The 15,506-nt window shown below is 37.4% G+C and overlaps 1 protein-coding gene across 1 annotated transcript in view; it reads left to right on the top strand.

The window, feature by feature from the left end:
• Positions 1 to 15,506, top strand: part of ASG2 (transducin family protein / WD-40 repeat family protein) — a 273,819-nt gene that overhangs the window by 108,748 nt on the left and 149,565 nt on the right. Inside the window, exon 9 of the mRNA XM_089815239.1 lies at positions 7,515 to 7,620. Coding sequence (XP_089671365.1) covers positions 7,515 to 7,620 — 106 coding nt within the window. The remainder of the gene's footprint in view (positions 1 to 7,514; positions 7,621 to 15,506) is intronic.

Raw genomic sequence — 15,506 nt, 5'->3', positions numbered from 1 at the left:
CAAGAAGGAGAAACTAGCAATAAGGGTAAGGAAAAGATTGATGACGAAGACATCATACCTGAGCCAGACCTTCCATTGTCTGAAGAACCATTCCTAAAAGCCATCAAGGCATTGGGTGGAAAGGCCCTAGAAGTATTCCCTTGTTCAGTGGGAAGATGTACCCTGAACTGGTGATGGAATGGGTTGAAGGGATGGAAAACCACTTTGAATGTGAGGGGGTCACTAAAGCATAAAAGGTTAAGGTAGCCAAATCTAGACTAAGAGGGTCAACACTAAACTGGTGGAAGTATCTCCAAGAAGAAAGGGAGAAGATGGGAAAGAAACCAATTGCAAATTGGAAAGCCACGATGACTAAGGTAAAGGAACAATACCCACCTGAAGACTATGAGATTCAAATGCACAAGACGAGGCAGAGCTTAAAGCAAAAAGAAATGGATGTAGTAACTTATATTGAGGAGTTCAAAAGTTATGTTTGATATCAGGTACTCAAGAAGAACATATTAAGGTGGCTAGGTATCTAGGTAGGTTGAAATGGAACATACAAGAAGAAATCAACCCATGGACACCTACAACAGTTCATAGATGTTTCCAATTGGTAGTGAAAGTGGAAGAAAAGAACAATAAGTCTAACACCAACTTCAGAGGTATAGGTAGAGGCAGAGATGGTAGGAATCAAAGAGGTTATGGAGGTAGAGGTTTAGACTCAAGAAGCCAAAAGGAAAATAAATGGACTAAACAACAAGAAGGGAATTCCAATAGAGTGGGTTTCAGTAGGGGAAGAAGCTCCAACAATGGTGGAAGAGGAAGAAGTAGCAATCAAGGTAGAGGATCCTACTTTGCAACCATGAAGTGCTACAATTGCAATTAGATGGACACACCTTGCATATAGGTGCCTTGAGAAAGGCTCTACTTCGCAAGGAAGTACAAAAAGATCAATTTTGTGCAAGAAGAATCTAGTAGTAGTAACAAACCATCTGAGGTAACATTAGAATCAAAAGAAGGGGAAAATCTAATGATAAGGACATTGATTAAAGAACCTATCAAGGAAGAACAAAGCCAAAGAAGAGCTCTCTTTAGAGTGAAGTGGAAGATGATGGGAAAAGTGGGTAAGGTCATCATAGATTTAGGTTCCATAGATAACATTGTGCTAGAGGAGGCAGCTAACAAACTGAACATGAAAAGTATTCAACATAGTAATCCCTACAAGGTTACATGGCTCAACAAAGGACAACATGTTCTTGTGAGTGAACAAACATGGGTTGAATTCTCAATAGGGAGGTATAAGGACAAGGTGTTGTGTGACATTCTACCTATGGATGCATGTCATCTTCTACTAGGAAGGCTATAGCAATTTGATAGGCAAGTAGTGCATGATGGAACCAAAAATGCATATACATTCAAGAAAGACGGTGTAACATTCAAGATTCAGTCCTTAATAGAAGGAGAGGTGAAATCTCCAAGTCCTAATGTCCGTCATGGTGGGTGAAAAGGAGTTTTTGCAGACCTTGGAGGAAGGAAAAGGGGTAGGGTTTTCCCTAGTGTTGAAGCCTAAAGAAAAAGTTGCTGATAAGATAGGAAGGAAAACAGAGCTGCCTAAAGAAGTGCAAGAAATGCTAGAAGAATACAAGGATATTGTTAGTGATGGACAACTTGCTATCCTACCCTCCAAAAGACCCGTTAGCCATCAAATTGACGTCATTCCAAGAGCTACCCTTCCTAATAAAGCTGCCTATAAAATGACCCCTCAACAAAATGAGGAAATTGCCAAGAAAATCCAAGAACTCTTATTAGACCAAGGCCTAATTAGGAAAAGTATAAGCCCTTGTGCTGTGTCTACTGTTTTAGCACCTAAAAAAGGGGGAACTTGGAGACTTTGTATGGATTCAAGAGCCATAAATAGGATCACAATTAGGGATAGGTTCCCAATACCTAGGATTTAGGACCTAATGGATTGTTTAGGGGAAGCAAGGTACTTTACCAAGGTAGAGCTTAAAAGTGGCTATCACCAAATTAGGATAAGGGAAGGGGATGCATGGAAAATAACCTTGACCACAAAAGGTTTGTATGAATGGCTTGTAATGCCATTTGGCTTATCAAATGCTCAATCTACTTTTATGAGGCTTATGAATGAGGTATTGAAGAATTACATTGATAAGTTTGTTGTTGTCTATTTAGATGAAATTTTGATTTTTAGCAAAACTAAAGAGGAGCATATCAAGCATTTGAAAATTGTTTTCAAGACATTGCATGAGGAAAAGCTAATGATAAATAATAAATTTGGAGAAGTGCAACTTCATGAAGCAGGATCTGGTGTACCTTGGGTTTGTTTTGTCTCAAGGGAATCTCATGAGGGATCCTAGCAAGGTGGATGTCATCCTCAATTGGCCTACTCCTAAAATTGAAATTAAGGTGAAAAGTTTTCAAGGCTTGGTCCAATACTATAGAAAGTTCATCAAACATTTTAGTGCTATTTGTGCTCCTATGTTAGACGCTATCAAAGGTGCAATGAAGACAAGGTTTTATTGGACTCCTGAAGCAGATGATGGAATTGAGACACTCAAGAAGAGGATAGAAACTCAACCTATTCTTGCTCTACCTAGTTTTGACAAGCTCTTCAGAGTGGAATGTAATGCTAGCAATGTGGCAATTGGGGCAGTCATAAGCCAAGAAGGGAGGCTAGTGGCTATTCATAGTGAGAAGCTAAATGATGCAAAAAGAAAGTACTCTTCTCATGACCTAGAGTTGTATGCTCTAGTCCAAGCTTTAAGGAAGTGGAGGCATTACTTGCTTCCAAAGGAGTTTGTGGTCTATTATGATAATCAAGCCCTCAGTGTCCTCAACTCCCAAGACAAACTTAGAAGCAAACACATGAAGTGGGTGGAATATCTACAAGCCTACACTTTTAACATCAACCACAAGAAATGGGTGTAGAACAAGGTAGCTGATGCACGAAGCAGGAGACTCCTAACAATGCAAGAGATTTAGTTGTAGAGCATTGGGATTGATAGCTTCAAGGACCTATATGCTGATGATGAAGATTTTGTAGACATTTACAAGTTATGCAAGGAGTATAAAAACAATTTCCATGGTGAGTTTTCTCAATACACCTTGCAAAATGATTTGTTGTTTAAGGGCAGTCAACTCTGTGTTTCTAGGTGATCAATGAGGGAGAATTTGATCCAGGAAAAACATAATGGGGCACTTAGTGGTCAGTTTGGAGTCAATAAGACACAAGAACTAGTTGCTAGGTTCTACTTTTGGCCTCAAATGAACAGGGATATCAGGTAATATGTGGAGTTTTGTGTGGTGTGTCAAAAGGCAAAAGGCACATCTTCTAATGCAGGTCTTTACCAGCCCCTACCAATTCCCAACAGACCATGGGAGTGTTTAAGCATGGAATTTGTTGTAGGGTTACCAAGGACCGAGCAGGGCTTTGATAGCATTTATGTTGTAGTGGATAGATTTAGTAAAATGTCACACTTTATTCCTTGTAGGATAGTACATGATGCTTGCCAAATTGCACACTTGTCCATTAAAGAGGTGGTAAGGATCCATGGCTTACCCTTAAGTATTGTTTCAGACAGGGACACAAAACTCACGAGTCATTTTTGGAAGACCTTGTGGCACAAGTTAGGCAGAAATTTGTGTTTTGGATCTGCCTACCATCCTTAGACAGATGGCCAAACTGAGGTAATTAATAGGAATCTTGGCAACTTGTTGAGGTGTCTTACTAAGGAATATGGGCAAGTTTGGGATTAGCCCATTGGACAGGCTAAGTACGCATGTAATGATATTGTCAATAGATCAACTGGTAAGAACCCTTTTGAAATTGTTTATGGGTTGCATCCTAGAGGGGTGTTTGAACTAATAAGAGAGTTGAAGGATGGTGCCAAGGGCAGTGGATATGTTGAAAACTTTGCCCACTCTATGAGGGAAGTCCATGAATAAGTAAGGAAAACCTTAACTAACAATGCTGAGAAACTCAAGCAGAAGGTGGATGACAGCAAAAAGGAGGTGCAATTCCAAGTTGGGGATCTTGTAATGGTCCATCTCCACAAAGCTAGGCTGCAGAAGGGAGTTCCTTATAAACTTTAGATGAGGAGATTGGGACCTTGCCAAATACTGGCCAAGTATGGTAACAATGCCTACAAGGTGGAACTTCTTGAAGACATTGGATTATCCCCAGTTTTCAATGTTGTTGATCTAGTTAAGTACAAAGGCGCTACTCCACCTGCTGATCAGATACTTAAGGAAGTCACTCAAGATGTGGCTGACCTGAGTTTGACTCCTCCCCCCCCTACAACAGCTGACAGAGTACTTGATTCAAGGGTCTACAAGAAGACTAGGATTACAACTTATTGGGAACATCTTGTCAAGTGGCATGACCAAGTAGATGTAGAGGCTACTTGGATCAAGAAAGTAGACTTCAAGAAGTTGGGCATAGACTCTAGCTTGCTCAATCCAATAGTGGATTGAACTTTTTGCTTTCAGGGGAGTATGGTGCAGGAGCACCCAAGTTAACTTGTAGTCCTGACTCTACACTTTGGGTTTTTGGCTTGTACTGACCCTAGCCAAGTTAGTTAGGTGTGTTTTGACCTTAGAAGGTCATGGTTGGGTTTTCTTGCTTTAGGTTACTTGTGTTTTGGGTATTAGGAAGCTAAACTAGGGTTATGGGTCTTATACCCTAGCAACCTGAGAAAGGTGTGGTTTTGAGCTATCTTGTCCTCTATGATGTTTTTACATCCTTGTGTGCAGGTTGGAGGCTACACCTAAGTCATTTGGCAAAAGTTGGGGGAAGATGTCAATTGTGCAAAAGTTGTCAAATAGGTCAAAATGGCTAAAATCATGTAAATTGATACTCTGAAGGCTAAATCATGCCTAGACATCATAAATGGATCATAGTGGACAAAATTGGAAGTTCCCAAATGAAGAAAGTCAAAGTTGCTAAGAAATGCAAAAAGTTGTCAGCAACTTCGAAAATTTGCTTGACAACTCTTTGACAGGAATGTTGTATAACGCAAGAAAGAGGTTGATAGTTATTCTAATTGTCCGAAACCTCTTGGGAAACTTATAAAACCTTGAAACGAACCCATCCCAAGCATTGGTAGTTGTAATAAGGAAAGTTTTGCAAGTCGATTCATGAGATATAGTTCAAAGTTGAGTTTCTTGATTACATGTACGGACTAATGGATTGAAAGGCTCATTTTGGTGTTTGATTCTCATTGTTCATGTTGTTACAATACTTTTCAGTTTAGAGTTCAAGTTGATTAGAGTTCATTTGAGCATAGTTAGGAAATCATTTGTGCATAGACTGTTTGCTGTTCTTGCTTTGACAATATTTGGGAAAATGGCTCCCCCATGAATCCCCATTGTTGAATTGTCATGGTTTTTGGGGATATGGAAGTGGAGCCCTTGTACAGTGTACATTGTAAAGTTGAGGCCTGGAAAAGCTTGGCAGCCATTTTTAAAGTGATGACCTAGGCGAGCCTTTGGTGCATGGCTAGGTGATCAGAGAGCTAGCATGTTGATTTGAGTGGATTGAATGCATTGGGTAGTTCAATCTAAGTATTGGAGGAGGATGGATGTGTCAAGAAGGCACATGTGAAAGGAGAAGGTTCTAAGACTAGATTTGCCATATGTTTTATTAACCCTAATGAATGTTGTTTGGTAATGTTAGAAACCCTTGTTTTTAGGCATAAAAACAACAAAGGAGTGTGCAAATAGGTTTGGAACCTGAGACTCAGAAAATCTCATAGTATTTCCAAAAGGGTATCCATATTTGAGATTTTTTTGCCACATTATTAAGCAAAATTTGGAATTGTAGCCCAAAAACTAACTTTGGAGGCCTAATTCTATTAGGACTTTCTAGGACAATTTTGTCAATATTGAGGAAATCGATAAGGAAACCTATGGAAAATGAGTCTAGAAGGGTAGGGATAGCCTAAACAACATTAAGATGCACCCCACACTTCATGTTGAAGGTAGGAAGGGTAAGCCTGAAGAATTGGTGAGTTCGAAGGACTAAGTAGATGTCCCTAGGAAGGAAGCAAGTGTGAAAACCTTGGTGTAATTGGAGAGTGAAGTGAAGAGGGTAGGATAGATATCCTCTTGAGTCAGGATGACGAAGGGGAGCCCTAATAGGCTTAGAGGAGAGCCTACTAACTCCTTAGGAAAGGAAACAACAAAGCAAGCAATCAAGCTTACATCACACAAGCTGAAGCTATCCGTACCATTGCAGAAAAATAGTAGAGACGGTGAAAGAAGCTGCAAAACCCAAGGCCGTGTCTGTACAAATTGTCCGGAAACTAGTGATCAAAGAACCAACACTAGCCAATTTCAAAAGTTTGAAATTGAACCGTTAACAAAGACCTCTATCAAATAGCAAACTTTGGCTAGGTGCCCCAAATGGATGCAATGACACTATTTAAGCATCTTGATACCCTTATTGACCCTATTACTTATTTTGATTACAATTGAATACGATAATTTGCATTAAGATCTCCAATCGAGTCTTGGTGACTCTCCACTGCTTCCTCCATGCGTTGGAGTCTTCATTGGTCTCCTTTCTTTGTCAGGTGCTCCTGCACCAACTAGACACCTGTTTCTTGAATAGGATGACCATGCCACTAAAGGAAGGTAAAAGTAAAAAATACTGGACCTTCTACCCTCATATTATGTTATTGAAATATGGCCATCAATTTGGTCCTGTTTGCTTCGTTTGTTTGATCTCCTTCAGAAGCTTGTTAATCTTTTTTCTTAAACAAATTTAAATGGTTTTCATCTTGGTATAATCCAAAAGAATAAAGCCATCTCCTAAATTGACTTCTTAAGGAATGACCTGTTTGGTAAAAGGCAAAATGTCTCAATAATCCCTATTCCTTAATTGTTTTAATTCTTGTTCTTGGACTGAGAGTAAAGAAAGGGTAGTTTTTTGTGTCCTTTATATATTTCATCTTTTGCTAGAGGAGGAATTGACTTAGAAATAGAACTTGACCATTTGCTTGGTGCATGCTTTAACAAAAAGGAAAGGTTTGGGAATGATGATAAAAGAATGAGAAAGGCACATAATGGAGTTTGCAAAGGAGTTAGTTTTTGTTTTTGAAATAACCATCATCTTATAGTTGGCTTTTTGTCTTAATGGTTGATTTCTTTCTAGTTGTTTGTGACACTGCAACAATATGTAAAATCTGGCATATTCTTTGACAAGAAGCATTGGAACCATCCTCGAAATTTGCATCTATTTCAATGAGTTCTACTTTTTTAATTTGATATATTTGTGTTTAATTTGTAATCATGTTGAGGAGCTCTTTGGATAACTTTCTTTTGATGGATAGTCTTCTAAAAAGAGACAAATTTTTCCAAGTTGTTGATATTACATGAAGGATCTTTGTCTTATTTCACTATTTCCAACTTCTTCACAGATATGCATTTAATATATATGTCTGAGTGTGTTTTTTAACAAGAAGATGCAATTTATATGTTTTTATATGCTTTGTTAATATCTTTGATTACAGGGTCATTCAAGCTTGCATCTAACCCATGTTACTTTCAGTCCAAATGGGGAGGAGATACTTCTTAGTTACAGTGGCGAGCATGTATATCTAATGGATGTTAATAATGGTAAGCTATGTTCATGTGTGAATTTTGTGACTTTTATATATTTTTCTGATTTCTGATGCAAACACATACCGAAGCTGCAAACTGAGTCAGAAAGAATTGAGTGGAAAATTTTCAAAACCATCTATGCATTGAATACAACTTGAAATTCGTCTAAATTGCAAAAGCTGCAGTAAACACAAACGGATGCGCGTGCACACACTTATTTACACTGAAAGGAGGGGTGAATCAACATTATATCAATGTATCTTATAGCAATGAAAAATGCATTGACACAATTAAGATGTAACAAAAGGGACGCAAGATGCACACTCGATTTTACATGGAAACTCTTGCTGGAGAAAACTACAGCCAAATATTGATTTGATAAAGAATTTCTTACAACTTCATAGGCACCTAACCGTAGGAGACACCAATCCCCTCCACTAAGCACCAACTCAGCAGGAGACTCCAATCTCTTTAATGAAGAGGCACCAATCTCCTGACTTCGCTAAGTCAAAGGCCAACCTTTTAGAAATAAAAGGATTTTTATATTTGGATATGTCCTAGATCCTTTCAAGGCCTTCAGAATCTTCCCTCAACTTTACAGTATTCTTCTTTAAACTTGCCTTAAAAAATCGACTCTTAGGGCTGCTTCATTTCACTCGTAAAGTTTTCTATATAAATTCACATAGATTTGCTTCAATCTGCTCTTAAAGTCTGCAACAAATTACCTTCCATGTATGCTCATGCTCTTCAAAATTTCTGCTCAAGACGGTCTGCAACAAACTGCTTGAAAATTCATATTGTATATCATGTATCTTGCCTTAAAAGGGTACACACACATTATATCTTCTCCAGAGCTTCAACCATTTGATGAGACCAAGTCAGTTTTAATGCCTGATACTATCTTGGATGTGAGGGAGCATAGATTGAGAAACAGTTTTATAATGTTTCTGAAGGAGTATTTGATTAGATGGAGGGACTTGCCTCTTGAGGATATTACATGGGTAGGTGAATGAATTATGGGAAAGGAATTTAATGTCTCCGTTTTCCAAGTGATCATCCAACAGAGTCATCAAGCCAATTTGTATTCCCAAAGGCTACGATGAGAAATTATAAGGGGAAAATTAATGTAAGTATTTATAGGGTTGTCCCATTAAAATATAGATAACTTCTAATCTTTAATTATTTAATTACCCAATTAAAATTACTCAAATATTTTTTTTTTTATAAAGTCACTTCATTAAGTAAAGTGTTTCTTCTAGAAGCTTTACGAAGGTTAAATTAGATTCTTCTAGAAGATTCAGGTCAGCCTTTAAAAGTAGATGATGGGAAGTCTTTTAGCATCCATTCTTGATTTTTTATATTTGAAAGTTTCTTGGAGAGCTTGTCTTCGCAGGTTCAGTGCGCCCTAGGATAAGAACTTTTGGGTGTTTGGTCGAAAATTTATTCAGTCTATATTGGGTATAATAGTCTTCCCGCTACAACTTTGCAAGGATAAAAAAGGTCATTTACAATGTCGTGAACATTCATATAAACTTAATGAGCAAAGTAAATGGCATAATGAAACTAAACACATGTTCCTCTTTACCTAGTTGCTGGGTCTATCTCATACATTTGCAATCAGGTGAAAGAAACAATGGCTCCTCTTGCCTCTTGTAGCTTTGTAACTCATCAAGTACGAGATCTTGAATGTCTAAATCAGCAACCAATCTCTGAATACATGTGCCCAAGCCATCTTGAATCTCTACGTCTTCTTTGAAAGTGTTGGAGAAGTAATACTTGGGGTTTAAGTAGTAGACAAAAACATGGATATGTTAGTGGAGTTGTTGGTTCCACCTACAATCAATCATGTTCCATATGGGTCTATATTTGGTTTCATTTAACCTATACAAGTGTTGAATGGCCTCTTTGGCCACATCCATGGCTTCTTATAGATACCCCATGGGTTTTTAATACCCATCAACAACTCGTAGAACCCTCACTGATGTTTCTGACAGCTAGACACAAAAATTTAACAAAAAAACAGTGAATTTCAATATCTAAAAATTAAATAATAAATCATCAATTAGGGTTTGAAAACTTACATTAATGATCTCCTTCATTTGCTTGCCAAATCTAACATCAAACACAACCTTACATTCTCCACTTTAGGCTTCTTGGCATAAGGACTCTCTAACCATTTCACACTCACAAACATATGCCTTAGATCATTCAATGTGGTGAATAAGCTTTGCAAGTTGCGAAAATTAGTAGCAAAGCATGTGATCCTTGCTCGCACGAGATCCTTATAACCAGTATGTTGTCTCATTAGATTGATGACCTATGTATGATTGTAGATGTACTTTGTGATATTCCTTCAATCTTCAACTACCTTCTCCACCCAACTCATTGCCCCTAGGTCCTCAAGGAATAAGTCAAGATAATGGGGAACACAAGGGCTCCAAAATATTGTGGGATGCCTCTCTATTAGAAGTCTATTGGTTTCTACATACACAATTGCATTATCAATCACATTTTGGATGACATTACCCACTCCCACTACCGCCTCATCCAACATATTGCACAAATTCTCTACACATCACTTAATCAGAGGCATCAAATTATTTTAGAAATGCTAAATGTTTCCCTAAAGCAACCATAAAGCTGATGAGCATCCTGATTCGTGCCATTTGTCCACTTATCAGATATAATAGTGCAACCTCTTTGTTTCCAAACTCTTCTTTTTCTCTTCCACAAGTTGATGAATGCTTTGGACCTCATTCTGTAACAATGGTCCACTCAACTCATAACACGATGGGGGCTTGAACCCCTTACCAGACATGGTTGGTGCAATAACCAATTGATTCGAATATGGATTTCATAAAACATTAAAGGGAATATCGTTCTAGTACCAATTCTTGCAAATTCTACCCTTGTCATCTCGTGCATCTCTTTGTTCCATGCAGTGCCTTGCAAATCAGGTTGAGCACTGAGAATGTTATGTGAGCCCAAAAGCCCGATATATGCCGGCCCATATTTCTCAATCCTCATATCTGTGGCCTAATAGAAGAAGTCTTTGCACTTGATTGTGACCTTGGAGAACTAAAATCCCCCATTAGGGCTTCTATGGCTTTTGATGTCTATTTTTTTGTTACCTTATTTTGTGCATATGTTTCAAGCCTTGCCAAAGCCTCCCTTGTAGCCTCTTTTAGACGATCAGCACATGGTGTAACATCATGTAAAGCCTCCCTTGTAGCCTCTTTCAGACAGTCAGCACATGGTGTAACATCATTACATGAAGTCTTTGCAAGGTGATATATTAGTCGGCTTATGCCCCCACTCATGTCATTAAGGCAACGGATACATTTAAGATCTCCTCAATTTGCTCTCGGTGTCCCATGTATCCATAAAGGGTCCCTCTTTCTACTTCCAACTATTTTTTATAGTGACGGAAAGTCTGCAAGCTCAAGAATAAAGAATTAGATATTAGATATTAGATAAATTTGAGATCAAACATATATTATAAACTACGATCAATTCTTTTTCGTACTTTTAAAGAGGGGTGTCGCCAAGTAATTGTTTGATTTAAATTGTGATAAATATATTTCAGATTTAATTTAAAAAATAAAAATAAAAATATACATACAAGTTATATAATATTATATAATTTTAAGTTTTAATGCTAAGATAGATCTAAATAAAAAATATAAATATAAATATTTATGTCTATTTTGATTTTTTGGTATTTAACAAACTATATATATATATATTATTAAATTTTATTTTTACATATATATATATATATATAAAATAAAAATAGATTAAATTTAAAATAGATAAGCCATTCAAAATATATAATAAAAAATAAAACATAGATTAACTTTAATGATTATATTTTAGTAAAAAAATAAAAATGTTCAACATCAAACCTATTTTAATTTAGATTTAAAAATTCCATACCTTTGATAGATTGCAGATAGACACAAATCTTCCAGCACTTGCTTCGTTTGACTTAGAAGCCCTTCCATACATGATGCAGACACAGACAAATGTCGTCAAAGCTGATTCCACACGGCACAAACAAACCTTTCTTCAAGTGCGGGTAGGCAAACAAACAAGTCTGTACCTTTTGGGAAACGACAAAATGGAAGATGACAACCCTAACTTTTAATTTAAAACTTACCTCTTTAATGAAACGGTTTTTTGCAGAAGATTGCACTATATTTGGTAAATTTTTGGCTGAAGTACCGCTGTGAGCTTTTGAAAAAACTGGTATTGAGTCAATAAGTGATATATATTGTTTTGCAATAAGTACGACAATATACCGTGATACATTGCAGAGGTTTTCATTTATGATTACAGCCAACATTTTTTTATCATAAGTAGAGAATTTATGCTTAGCCTCTTTGAGCTTTCGACTCTCATATGTTATAGAATGTTTATTTTGCATTAAAACAGCCTATTCCTTTGCTTGAACCATCACATTCTAAAACAAAAAGAATTGTGAAGTCTATGATTGACAAAATTGGGCATGAGCTTGTTACCTCTTTATCAAAAGCTTGTTGGGTTCCATAGGAATGCTCCTTCCTTCGATAGATTTGTTAAGTGACAACAAGCTGTGAAATTCCCATCACAAACCTTCTATAATTGTTGCCCAATGCAACAAATTCTCTTAACTACATTAGATTGTGTTACTATGGTACTTGCCTGTATTATTGAACAAATGAATATATCCATTAATAGCAATTGCATTGACGATGTTTCCTAAAGAAACAATTGTTGTCTGAAGCAAATTTAGAATCTATCTAAACAAACCAAATTTACATTATTAACCATTAAATAATTAAATATGCAAATAGTAATCTAATACCCTCCCTTAATGGTCAATTTGTCAACTACACTAAGTTGCCCCCTTAATCTTATAAACTTGTTTGGGCTCAAAGATTTGGTGAGAATATTTGTAATTTGATCTTCAAATGGAGCATACTGCAATCCATCATGTACAAGCTTGTAGATAAAGTGACAATGGAGCTCAACATGCTTGGTCTGTTCAAGGAAGATAGAATTTTTGACAAGTTTGAGTATCTCTTGATTGTTACAAAATAAGGGTGAAGGACCTACTTGAGAGATTTGAATGTCAAAAAGCATCCTTCAAAACCAAACTACCTTACAAGCAGTTCCTTGATATCTTGCATTGGTTGAGGAAAGAGCTGCCGTTTGCTTTTACTTGCTGGTCCATGTGACCACACTAATACTTGGACTGAAGACATGCTCAATGTAGACTTCCCATCATCAACAAAACTTGCCCAATCTGAGTCTCTGAAACAAGTGGGTTTAAGGTCTTCTCTTGTGACATACAAAATGCCATAGTCAAAAGTGCCCTTTACATATCTCAGCACACAATTCACTGCAGCCTAGTGATCAGCTTCAGGAGTTGTCATGAAGCGAGAGATGTAACTTAGAACAGAACTAAGATCAGGTTTAGTGGTCGTGGGATAGACAAGATTACCTTTTAGTTACCTAAACGTCTATTCACCCACCACAAGAGAATTTGATTCGATAGGTGTAGATGTATGTTTTGAATCTTGCATCCAAAACTTACCTAGCAGACGCGTGGCATAATTTGACTGAGAGATGAAGATACTATTGTGGGTCTTTGATTTGATCAAAAACTTCAGCTCTTTCTCCATAGGTTTAGATGTAGGTTTGCAATCTTGCATCCAACACTTACCTAGCAAACGTGTGGCATAATTTGACTGAGAGATAAAGATACTACTGTCGGTCTGCCAAACCTCAAAATCTATAATTTGAGTGGTATAAAGATACTACTGTCACGTAATAGGACTACCAAAAATTTAGCTTGATTCTCTCAATCAAAAGACTCAAACCAGTACTAATAATCAGATCATCAACATAGGTGACAAGTAGAAGAATACCACTAGTAGTAGTTTTGACATACAAATTGAAATTGGAAGGACTCCTTTTAAAACCTTGATCACTAAGGTGCTTATCAATTTCTATGTACCAAGCCCAAAGAGCCTGCCTCAGTCCATAAGAGTGTTTTCACTTGTTTGTAGAGCTGATGCTCTTTATCGACAACCTTGAAACTAGGAGGCTACGTCATACATTAGCGAGGAATGCCCTCTTGATGTCCATTTGATGGATATTTTACCAAACTAGGCTAAAATGGCGAGGACAAGCCAAATGATACACATTTTGGCCGTGGGAGCAAAAGTTTCCTTGTAATGAATGCCCTTTTTTTGTGAGAATCCTCTAGCAACTAGTCCAACCTTCTAACTTATCAAGAGTTCCATCAACCTTATATTGGATTTTGTACAACCATTCACAGCTAGGGAGCTTCTTCGCAGGTGGAAGATTGGACAAGATCCAGGTAGCGTTCTTCAAAAGATTATGGTGTTCACATCCATAACTTGTTTCTACTTTGGTATACCGTTGGCCTCTGAATAAGATTGAGGCTCATCAACACTATGAATGTTGGCCATAAGGTGCTTATCAATTTCTATGTACCAAGCTCAAAGAGCCTGCCTCAGTCCATAAGATTGTTTTCACTAGCTTGTAGAGCTGATGCTCTTTATCAACAACCTTGAAACTAGGATGCTACGTCATACATTATTGAGGAATGCCCTCTTGATGTCCATTTGATGGATATTTTACCAAACTAGGCTAAAATGGCGAGGACAAGCCAGATGACACACATTTTGGCCGTGGGAGCAAAAGTTTCCTCGCAATGAATGCCCTCTTTTTGTGAGAATCCTCTAGCAACTAGTCCAACCTTGTAGCTTATCAAGAGTTCCATCAACCTTATATTGAATTTTGTACAACCATTGACAGCTAGGGGCTTCTTCGCAGGTGGAAGATTGGACAAGATCCAGGTGGTGTTCTTCAAAAGATTATGGTGTTCACATCCATAGCTTGTTTCTACTTAGGTATTCCTCTGGCCTCTAAATAAGATTGAGGCTGATCAACACTATGAATGTTGGCCATTACGGCAAAATTAGTTTTATTATGTTGCTTTCAAGTTTCTAGCTGATATACCCTTAACGAGCTCATCATCATCAAGATCACCTATGGACCTCTAGTTCAGGAGGAATAAGTGGAGCTAGATTGCCTAGAACAGGTTCGTCAAGATGTAGATCGACAACTTCCAAAGGAAAGTTAGTTTTGCAATAACATGCCTTGGAGAATCTACAACTTAGGTGGACCTAATGAAATACGAACACCCAAATCCTTAACCATCAAAGGCTGATTAACAAGGTTCAAAATAGGAGAATAGAGTTGAAAAGACCCTTGTTTTTATCAACGACAACACCACAATTGACTATCAGACAATTAGTGTCCACGTCTATCAACTGAATGCTTTGTGGTTTTCACTATATCTTATGAACATGAGTCTCTGGCTCTTGGAATCCAATTATGGTGCTTGGCATATGGAATTCAAACATAAGCTGCAAAGCCAAATACTTATAAGTGACTGATTTTGGGCTTCCTGCCAGACCACACTTCCTCTTGAGTCTTCTTAATGATCTCTGTAGAAGACCTGTTTAGAAGATAGACTGCTTTTTCCTAAAATTTCTTTGCAAGACTTATATTTTGCAACATAGACTAGGGAATCTCATTGACTGTGCAGTTTTTGTGCTCAACAACACTATTTTATTGAGGGGTATAAGGTGTCGTAAGCTGATGGTTGATGCCATGATGTGCATAGGAGTTGGAGAAGTCAGAAGAACCAAATTCCTTCCCATTATCTGACCTAAGAGTTATTATTTTTTGACCAGACTCTTTTTCTTCTAAAGCCTTAAATTTGTGAAACATACTAAACACCTATGGTTTTTTTAAAGAAAATACAGCCACATATTGACTTTAATCATCAACAAAAAAAAAAAAAATCTAGACCTAGTAAATGA

The sequence above is a fragment of the Cupressus sempervirens genome, chromosome 2 (genome assembly GCF_028749045.1).
Source record: "Cupressus sempervirens isolate cs-2001-9-10 chromosome 2, ASM2874904v1, whole genome shotgun sequence".
NCBI classification, from domain to species: Eukaryota; Viridiplantae; Streptophyta; class Pinopsida; order Cupressales; family Cupressaceae; genus Cupressus; species Cupressus sempervirens.
This window is presented reverse-complemented; position numbering and strand designations above follow the sequence as displayed.